The 9,931-nt window shown below is 51.3% G+C and overlaps 1 protein-coding gene across 1 annotated transcript; it reads right to left on the reverse strand.

Moving 5' to 3' along the window:
• Nucleotides 1-4,424: 4,424 nt before the first annotated feature.
• Nucleotides 4,425-9,626, reverse strand: LOC123087994 (peroxidase 1). The gene is made up of 3 exons (XM_044510129.1): nt 9,322-9,626; nt 5,168-5,599; nt 4,425-5,085 (listed from the first exon to the last, which is right to left on the reverse strand). Exons 1-3 carry the CDS (start codon nt 9,541-9,543, stop codon nt 4,693-4,695), a joined length of 1,047 nt encoding a protein of 348 aa, XP_044366064.1. The 5' UTR covers nt 9,544-9,626; the 3' UTR covers nt 4,425-4,692.
• Nucleotides 9,627-9,931: the final 305 nt, after the last annotated feature.

Here is a 9,931-nt window from a genome sequence, read left to right on the forward strand (position 1 = left end):
GTAAACACAAGCACACATATGCATGCTGACCAGTTTTTTTTTTCAAACAACGCACGTATGTTTCATGCCTAGCAATCACCACTGGCAGACTACACCTTGTGCACCTCCAGTTCATCCTAGACCGGATCTGTGCTAGGCTGGCAGACTGGAAGGGGCGTCTCATGTCCATTGCGGGAAGGCCAGTTCTGGTGCAGTGCATGTGTGCTAACTGTGCTGCCCATTTCGCCCAGACAATGTTGCACGCTCCAAAGAAGCTCGTCAAAGACATTGACAAGTTCAAACGCCTTTTCTTATGGGTTCACGAGTAGGATCTCATGGGCGAGCTACAAGGTCAATTAGAATCGTGTGTGCTCACCGACGGAGCATGGAGGGCTAAGGGCTTGGAATTCTTGACCTCCAAAGATTCAGCAGAGCACTTCTCCTTCGATGGCTCTGGTTGGCATGGCGCCATCACGACAAGCCCTCTTCAACGTGGCGCTACGGTTTCCATTGGTAACGACAAGACCACAGCAGTTTGGCAGCAGCACTGCAAGATGGAACTTAAGACAAAATCAAGTGGAATTTTGAGAGCTCGGGAGTTACTCGGCGAAATCAGCGTGTCGCCTACAATTCGTGGAGGTTAAAAAGGAGGCCTTCAAGCAGGTGATCTGGGAGGCCTGGGCGCTGAGAAAACTAAAAATGTTCGCCTGGCTGCTCGCCTAGAACCGTCTCTGGTTCAATGACCGCCGTCCACGTCGACGACGGGAGAATGGATATTTCTGTCAGTTCTGCCTTCGAAACCTTGAATGCTTGGATCTCCTATTCTAGCGATGCAATGTGTATTTGGAGGTTTGGAGCAAGATATCTTCATGGCAGGGTTGCTCGTCCTTCAGTCATTCTGCATGGGAGGCTGGTAGAAACCCCATGGAGATCCGGACCTCCATCATTAGCACTACTACGGCTAGTCAGAGGAGAGGGATCAAATCACCAGCGTTCCTGGTGCTCTGGGAAATTTGGCAATAACGAAACCTCTGCAAGTTCAAAGGAAAGATTGCAAATGCGGTGTACATTCTAGCAGCAATCAGGAGCACAGTTGAGCTATGAAGGCATGCTGGTGCAACCTGCATGGAGAGTCCTTTGGGAGATCTGTTGTGAGATTGTCGCCACTTTCTTCGCTCAGGCTGCATGTTGTAGCTCTGAGTTTTTTTTTCCTACTTCCTTTTCTTAAATCCTTGGTCTTACAACATAAGATCATTCATGTTCAGTCTGATTGGGGGGGGGGGGGGGGGGGTGAACACTGCAACCTCAATTCTTTCTTTAATAAGATTGGATATCTCATCGTGTTTCTTGCCCACATACACATCAGCAGAATGGTACCATTGAGCGCAAGCACCGTCACATAGGTTGAAGCTGGCTTTACACTTCTGCTCATGCCTCCGTTGCCGTTCCGGTTTTGGAGTGATGCTTTTACCACTGCTTGTTTCTGATTAATCGAACTCCTACTCGAGTATTAAAAATGAAGACACCACTTGAACTGTTGTTTAATGAACTCCTGACTATACTTTCCTCAAAGTTTTTGGTTGTGCTTATTGGCCGCACCTTCGCCCTACAACAGTCGCAAAGCTTTGAGTTTCGCTCCAAAACGTGCATCTTCCTTGGTTATAGTGCTCTTCACAAAGGCTACAAATGTCTCCATGTTCCTACAAGTAGAGTCTATATCTCCGTGATGTCGTGTTCGACGAAAATCTGTTTCCTTTTTTCGAATATGCCATCTTCCCCAACGTTGTCATCACCCACTAATATCTCTTGTATTTCGCCTGATCAACTTGAGGATGTTGCATATTCGCCTGTGCTATTACCTAACCACGGTGCAGGTACTGGGCGTGGCGCTCGCCTCGAGCTCCTTGACACACAGGAGTCGCCCGAACTTGCTTCTGCTGACTGCGACGTCGATCGCTGCATGGGACATGCAGTGGGCGCACGTCCCGAGGCCGCCTCCTCGGTTCCTTCTGGCCCAGCCGCTACGGCGCCCGACCGGTCGGCTGGCACTGGGCCTCCCATGCCTCCCGCCTCTCTGATGCGGTCCCCACCGCCCACGTCACCACCGCCTGCCTCGCCGGGTTCCGCTTCCCCGCCTGGGTCGGACTCACCAGCGTCTGCCTCACCTTCGGCCTCGCCGCTCGGGAGTCCGTCTCCTGCGTCATCGCCTGTATCTGCTGACACGGTAGCTGATGAACCACCTCCAGCTCCTGTGGTTCTTCGGCCGCATACACGTAGCCGGAGTGGTATTCACCGGCCAAGGTACGCAAAGATGGCACTGTTGCATGGATTGCTGCTTGCATGGCTCAAGCGCAGTCTGATCCTACTGTGGAACCCCGAGACTATCATGCAGCGATGAGTATTCCTCACTGGCGTGCTGCTATGGACCTCGAGATTCAGGCTCTTCGTCATAATGGCACCTGGCAGTTGGTCTCTCCCCGTCCAGGTATCAACGTCATTGATTTTAAATGGGTTTTTAAGGTCAGACGATATGCAGATGGTTCTATTGAGCGGTACAAGGCTTGGCTGGTTGCTAAGGGCTTCAAGCAACGGTATGGTCTTGACTACGAGGATACCTTCAGTCCAGTTGTGAAGCCAACCACTATTCGACTGCTTCTGTCGCTAGCTGTCACACGAGGTTGGTCCCTTCGTCAATTGGATGTTCAGAACGCGTTTCTGCATGGTGTTCTTCAGGAGGAGGTCTACATGCGCCAGCCCCCTGGGTTTGTTGACCCCGATCGTCCTCAGCATCTCTGTCGCTTGGTGAAAGCACTCTATGGTCTCAAACAGGCTCCTCGTGCTTGGCATGCTCGCCTGGGTTCTGCACTTCGTGCTCATGGATTTGTGCCCTCCACTGCTGATACTTCACTGTTTATTCTTTAGCGACCGGAAGTCACTATGTACATTCTGGTGTATGTTGATGATATCATCCTTGTCAGCTCCTCTGTTGCGGCGACTGATCGTTTGGTTCTGGCTCTCAGTTCTGATTTTGCTGTCAAGGATCTCGGCAGACTTCACTATTTTCTTGGCCTAGAGGTCACATATCCGTCAGATGGTCTTGCTCTTTCTCAGCAGAAGTACTCTCAGGATCTTTTGCGGCGTGCTGTCATGTTGGAGTGCAAGGCTGCTACTACTCCCATGTCATCTATTGACACTCTTTCTGCTACTGATGGGACTCTCCTCTCTACTGATGATGCTACAAGTACAGAAGTCTTGTTGGGGCTCTGCGGTACCTTACCATCACACGGCCCGATCTTTCATATGCAGTTAACCGTGTCTGTCGGTATCTTCATGCCCCTCGAGAGCCTCACTTGACTGCCGTCAAGCGTATTCTGCATTATGTTCGCTCTACTGCCTCTTATGGACTTCATCTTCGGTCGGCGCCCTCTAGTATGCTCTCGGTCTTCAGTGATGCGGACTGGGCTGGTAACCCAGATGACCGGCGATCCACGGGGGGATATGCAGTATTCTCTGGTCCTAATCTGATCGCCTGGAGTGTTCGGAAGCAGGCTCCAGTTTCTCGAAGTAGCACTGAAGCTGAGTACAAGGCAATTGCTGATGCCACTGCTGAGCTTATTTGGGTCCAGTCCCTTCTTTGAGAATTGAAGATCTCTCATAGTCAGCCTCCTATTCTTTGGTGTGACAACATCGGCGCTACATACCTCTCATCGAATCCGGTATTTCATGCCCGAATGAAACACATCGAAGTTGATTATCATTTTGTGAGAGAACAAGTTGCACAGAAGTTCCTGCAGATCAAGTTCATCTCCTCCAAGGATCAACTTGCTGATATCTTCACCAAACCGTTGTCTCTTCCTTTGTTCATAGGCTGTAGACGCAAGCTTAACTTAATGAGTACCTCAGGCCACAGTTAAGATTGAGGAAAGGTGTTAGACTGTATATTGTATGACAACTGTATTTGTACCTGTATCATACCTTTTGGTACTCTATATAAAGAGATAGGCCACACACCAGATGCGTTGAGCCAGTTTCTACCAAATCATAGTTTAACACTGAATAAAAAGTTTCTCAACATCTGAAAAGAGTCAAGAAGCCTATTTCTATGGCGATCCCGCGAAAGCGCGGTGAAGACTTCATAGTGTGTGATGTCGTTAATTCGTGACCGTTTGCCGAATGAATTCCATCTTGAATAGTTAGGGCTTCGATGATGATTGTGTCTGTAGATGATACGGAGCATGGGCATGTGTTATTATCGAAAGTTTGGTTGTGCGAACCCTTAGGGGCAGAGTCTCGTTAACCATAATTGGAAATTACCAAGCATGTGACAAAAAAACACTCAGTCAAAATTGTGTATTGTTGATCGTGTAGAGTATATGAGCGTTGGTCAATTCAAATGGGCACAATTGAGGGCTAGAGTTTAATTCCGATTGGCGACAAAACAAACGTTTTTTTTTTTTGAGATGTAACCATATTTATTCCATTAGCCAAACAGCTGAGGAACACCGCTGGCTACCAATTCATGCTTGAATTCAGGGCGAGAAAACAAACTTGGCACATGCGGCAAGTAGTCCGTAACAAAACAAAACAAAACCGCACACATGCATGACATAGGAGACAATGAGTAAAAAAAATGATTATTAGCAAGTCCGAGGAAAAAGCGGGCGAACACCATGCTGACTCGATCGGTGCTCCAAGTGTGTGCGTGAGTCTCGGCTAGCTTGTGGCGACGAGGCCGTCCTCTTCGACTGAGCCCGCCAGGCTGACCGACGACGACGTCGGGTTGACGACGTTGCAGTTGAGCCGTACCTGGCCGCAGTTGCCGGTCTGCACCTGGATGCGGCCCATCTTGACCATGGCGGCCGCGAAGCGCTCCTTCCACAGGGTCTCGTTCCCCGCGAAGCGGTTCACCAGCACGTTGAGGTTGCCGTCGACCCGGAGCTGGTTGTCGGAGAAGAAGAGCCCCATGCCGCGCGGCAGCAGCTTGTAGTAGTTGTTGTCCAGCACGTTAGGCGAGCCCGGGTCGATCGGCGCCGTCGCCTGCGACGTGTTCGACGGGCATAGCACCCGCAGCTGCGCCGCGTACGACGGGCTCAGCCCTGCATCCACCTGGTAGATGATAATGCAACACACGTACGTAAGTTTCATGCCAACGTAAACTAATATATGGTGTCTCACTAGAGGGACGTACGATGGGAGTGTTGCCGTTCCAGATGCGGTCGACGAAGGAGGAGCAGAAGGAGCGGCCGACGGTGTGGGCGCCGGAGAGGAGGACCATCTCCTCCGCCGTGAGGGTCTTGTTCTTGAACCGGTCAATGAGCTGCTGCGCGGTGAAGGTGGGTGGGGGCAGGTTGTTGTTGGCGTCCTCCTCGCGAGAGATGCTGCCGTCGCGGCGGCCGGCGGGGACAGAATAGACGACGTTGCCGGTGAGGGTGATGCTTTCGCGGGCGGCGAAGGCCAGGATGTCGGCGCAGGAGACGGTGCGGGGACAGCTCCGTTCGAGGGCGGCCTTGGCGGCGTCGATCACCTCGAAGCCACGGAGGCTGGGGTTGTTCGGAGGAGCCACCCGTTCTGTCCTGCCCCCGCCGGGGTTGGTGGCCAGCAGGACAGAGGCGTCGCATCCCTGCATCAAGTAAAGATCAAAATTAACTCTGGGCCATTCACAATGATCATTGTAATTTTAGTTCGTGTAAGACAATAGGCTTTGGGGGGAACCGGCATAACCCTCTAGGGGTGGCCTATCATATATATATATATATATATATATATATAATGAGGTGGTATACAACGTTACAATATACATATGTAAATACAGTCTAACACCCTCCCTCAATCTTAGCCACTTTCTAATGAATCTAGAAGGGTAAGATTGCGCCTGCAAGTCTCAAACTGTGGCAAAGGCAATGGCTTGGTGAAGATGTCAGCAAGTTGATCCTTGGAAGAAATAAACTTGATCTGTAGTTGCTTCTGAGAGACACGTTCACGCACAAAGTGATAGTCAACTTCAATGTGTTTCGTTCGGGCATGGAATACCGGATTTGCAGAAAGGTATGTAGCACCGATGTTATCACACCAAAGAACAGGAGGTTGTGATTGGGGTATACTTAACTCCTGAAGCAAGGACTGTACCCAGATAATCTCTGATGTGGCATTGGCCACAGCCTTATACTCAGCCTCAGTACTGCTACGCGAGACAGTAGCCTGTTTCCGAGCACTCCAGGCAATCATGTTAGAGCCAAAGAAGACAGCATAACCCCCCGTGGATCGCCTGTCATCCGGATTGCCAGCCCAGTCTGCATCAGAATATGCTGAAAGACAACCAGAGTCAGACGGCCGAATATGCAAACCATGAGCCACCGTGAAACGAATATAGCGCAAAATCCGCTTAACAGCAGACCAATGAGTGTCACGGGGTGACTGCAGATACTGGCAGACTCGGTTAACAGCATAGGAAATGTCTGGTCGCGTGATCGTCAAGTACTGGAGCCCACCAACAATACTCCGGTACTCGGTCGCATCAGAAGAAGAAAGAAGCACACCATCAACAGCATTGAGCTTATCCATCAACAGCATACCTGCTCCATTGACGGTGTGGATCTTGTCGGAGCCATGGTAGGGTTCACGAGTGTGAAGCTTCCCCATCTCACTGGTCAGGTGCTCTGTCGCCCCAGAGTCCATGTACCAGTGGGGATCAATGGAGTAGGACTGAGTGTGTCCCTGTGGCTTCTGCGGCGGCGGATGATCAGCCATGGCGACCTGACGAGCAAAGTTGCGTGTATCCTTCCCGTCATTGCCAAGACCAAGAAAACCCCGCTGGAAGCGCTTGTGACACTTCGAGGCCCAGTGCCCATCGCGACCACAAAGCTGGCACACACGTGGACCGCCAGCCCCTGGTAGCGTCGCAGTAGGAGGAGGGGCCGAGGCGGGTGGTGGTGACTGCCCCGAAGGAGCCCTGGATGAAGCAGAGGAGCGACCACCCTTGGTGGCGGCGTTTGCCGAGAGGGCGCCGTTGCCCCTGGATCGGCGCGTCTCGACTCGTTGCTCAGTAAGCAGGAGGCGTGAAAAGACCTCGTGTGCTGGCATGGGCGTGGAGTTGCCCCTCTCATTGATGATCTCGACTAGGGCGTCATACTCCTCATCAAGACCATTGACAATAAATGAGTTGAACTCGGAGTCGGTGAGGGGCTGTCCAATGGAGGCCAGCGTGTCGGCGAGACTCTTGACTTTGTTGTAGAACTCAGTGGCGGTGGAGTCAAGCTTCTGACACTCCCCAAGTTGGCGACGGAGCCCAGATACACGAGCCTGCGACTGTGCCGCAAACGAGCGCTCAAGAATAGTCCATGCCTCGTGGGACGTCTTGGCAAAGACAACAAGCCCAGCAACGGCCGGAGAGAGCGACCCCTGGATGGAGGAGAGGTTCGCCTGATCCTGCCCTGTCCAGACACGGTGAGCCGGATTATAGACCGGACCATGCACGCTGTCAACCAGCGCAGGAGGGCAAGGGAGAGAGCCGTCGACATAGCCAAGCAGGTAGTGACTCCCAAGAAGCGGAAGAACCTGCGCGCGCCAGAAGATGTAATTGTCCGGCGACAACTTGATGGTGATGAGATGGCCGAAGTGAAACGGCGGCGGCGACTGCGATCCCATCGAGGAGACTGGCTGAGTGAGAACACCGTGGAGACAGTCAGAGGGGCAGCCGGCGCGGTGACAGAGGGCGCGATGGCCGCGGTTGACGCCGCGAAGCCTGCCAGCGCGACGTCTTCCGCCACCAGCAGCGCAGTGGCTGAGGGCGCGACAGCCGCGGATGACAGGGCGACGGTGGTGTGGGCCACAAGCGCCTGCCCGGGCGAAGTAGCAGCCGGCGGGAGCGCGAAGAGGGAGCCGACGCTCCGTGTCCCGATCGGCGCCTGAAGGGAGGCGGCATCCAGCGGCCTCGAGAGAAGTGCCGCGAGGGAGGCCAGCAGAAAACCGGTGGCGGTGGAGCCGGACGCAGCGGCGGACGTCATAGCAGTCGGGCGACGGCGGCGGCAGGCGCGGCGGCGGCGGCGGTGGCGGCGGCGGCTTTATGGTTTTTAGGCGGAAGCGGACTTAACCTAGCGTGATACCATGTTAGACAATAGGCTTTGGGGGGAACCGGCATAACCCTCTAGGGGTGGCCTATCACATATATATATATATATATATATATATATATATATATATATATATAATGAGGTGGTATACAATGTTACAATATACATATGTAAATGCAGTCTAACAGTTCGCGTGGCAAATTGCATTTTAACTGGTTGCATGTATGTACAACTACAACATCATACAACGGGACCATGTATGCATGCATGTACAATATCATTCAAGTGACCATGTAATGCAGGCACTGAGGCATGTAGTACTACAATATCATTCAAGTGACATTATGCATGCATGCATGTTCAATGTCATTCAAGTGACCATGTATGCATGCGTGCATCATGCATGGGGAATTGGGGAGAAAATTAATGAATTAAAAGAGCACTGAGATTCGTCCGACGAAAGGTTTGGCGAGCAGGGGAACATGCGTTGCCTCCAGACAAGGAAAACAGGAGGGCATATATTCGCTGCTGCTTTCGTAGTTTCCCAGTTTAGCTTTTGTGCTTTTGGCTTTCCCTTTATCTCCAGTGGAAACATTATTAGGCTTTTCTTTTTGTTTCTTGCCACTTTGTCAGCAGGGGGATATGGGTTACCTCCGAAGAAAGAAATACAGCAGGCCAGCAGGGGAATATATCACCTGCTACTTTCATATTTAACTACTTTTAAGCTTTATTATGCTTTCTACTCTTTGTCTCGAGAGATAACATGCTTGACCTTTCTGCTTTTGACTTTCCCTTTATCTCCACAGATAACACATTTAGCTTTTCCATTTTGCAAACTATGGTTTTGCAGTTCTCTCTATATAGCAACGGTTCCTATTCTCAAAAAAAAAAAATTATAAAAAAAATCAAGCAATGGTTCCTCACGCAAACATACTACTACCCTCTAACTCTCCATAGTTCAATCAAATGACATAGAAAAAATCAAAATTAATGGCTACACCTGCGATAATTTTTACAGAACTAACTTTACACGCTGATGTGGTAGTACATTTTGGAGGTGTGCCACTAAACTGATAGTTTTTTCCCAGGAAGTAAAATCCGCCCCCCTACAACTAGTGCTAGATCTTTATCTTTGCTACTAGCTAACATGCTGTAAAACACCACAGGTGTTCTTATTTTCTTTGCCCCTGGAGGCTGGAGCTAGCCACGCGTTGGCACAATTGATCCGAAATGTATATGCACGCATGAACTCATTGTGGAGATAGATACGTACCCTGACGAAGCAGTCATGGAAATGGAGCCGGATGAGGCCGGCGGCGATGCCAGCGTCCTTGGCGAAGGCGGCCGCGACGGCCTGCCGGACAAGCGCCTCCGCGTTGGGGCAGCTCTTCTGGTAGAACCCCACCCGGAGCTGCGCCGTGGCCAGCACCGGCAGCAAGCACATGGCGCACAGCGCCGCGGTGAGGGCTACACCGGTTCTGCCTTGTGTAGCCATGAAATCTTGCTAGTCCAATCTAGATGATGCTTTGAGCTCCACAGCTGTGTGGGAGTTTATATAGGCGGGTGGAGACTCACACTTTGGGTCTTGGGCAGTTTGGCACGTAACAAATTCCTTTGGAAAAAGAGCACGTACATGATGTAGTGGGGAGGGGATGGAGACAAAGACATGTCTCGATCTGCTTCTTTAATCTTAGCCGCGGCCAACCCCACCACCACCCTACACGCCGTAGGTCCAAAGACCATCACAGGACTCAAGGAATAAAGGTGAAACGCGCAGATGAATGAGTGGCAACTTGCTTTTGCAAATTTCTCCTCAAAAGCATAAGCTGATAGCGTGCAATTATTCCGTCCATCAGACATGCATGTTTGTAGACACACTTTAT

Source organism: Triticum aestivum, chromosome 4A, assembly GCF_018294505.1.
Source record: "Triticum aestivum cultivar Chinese Spring chromosome 4A, IWGSC CS RefSeq v2.1, whole genome shotgun sequence".
NCBI lineage: Eukaryota > Viridiplantae > Streptophyta > Magnoliopsida > Poales > Poaceae > Triticum > Triticum aestivum.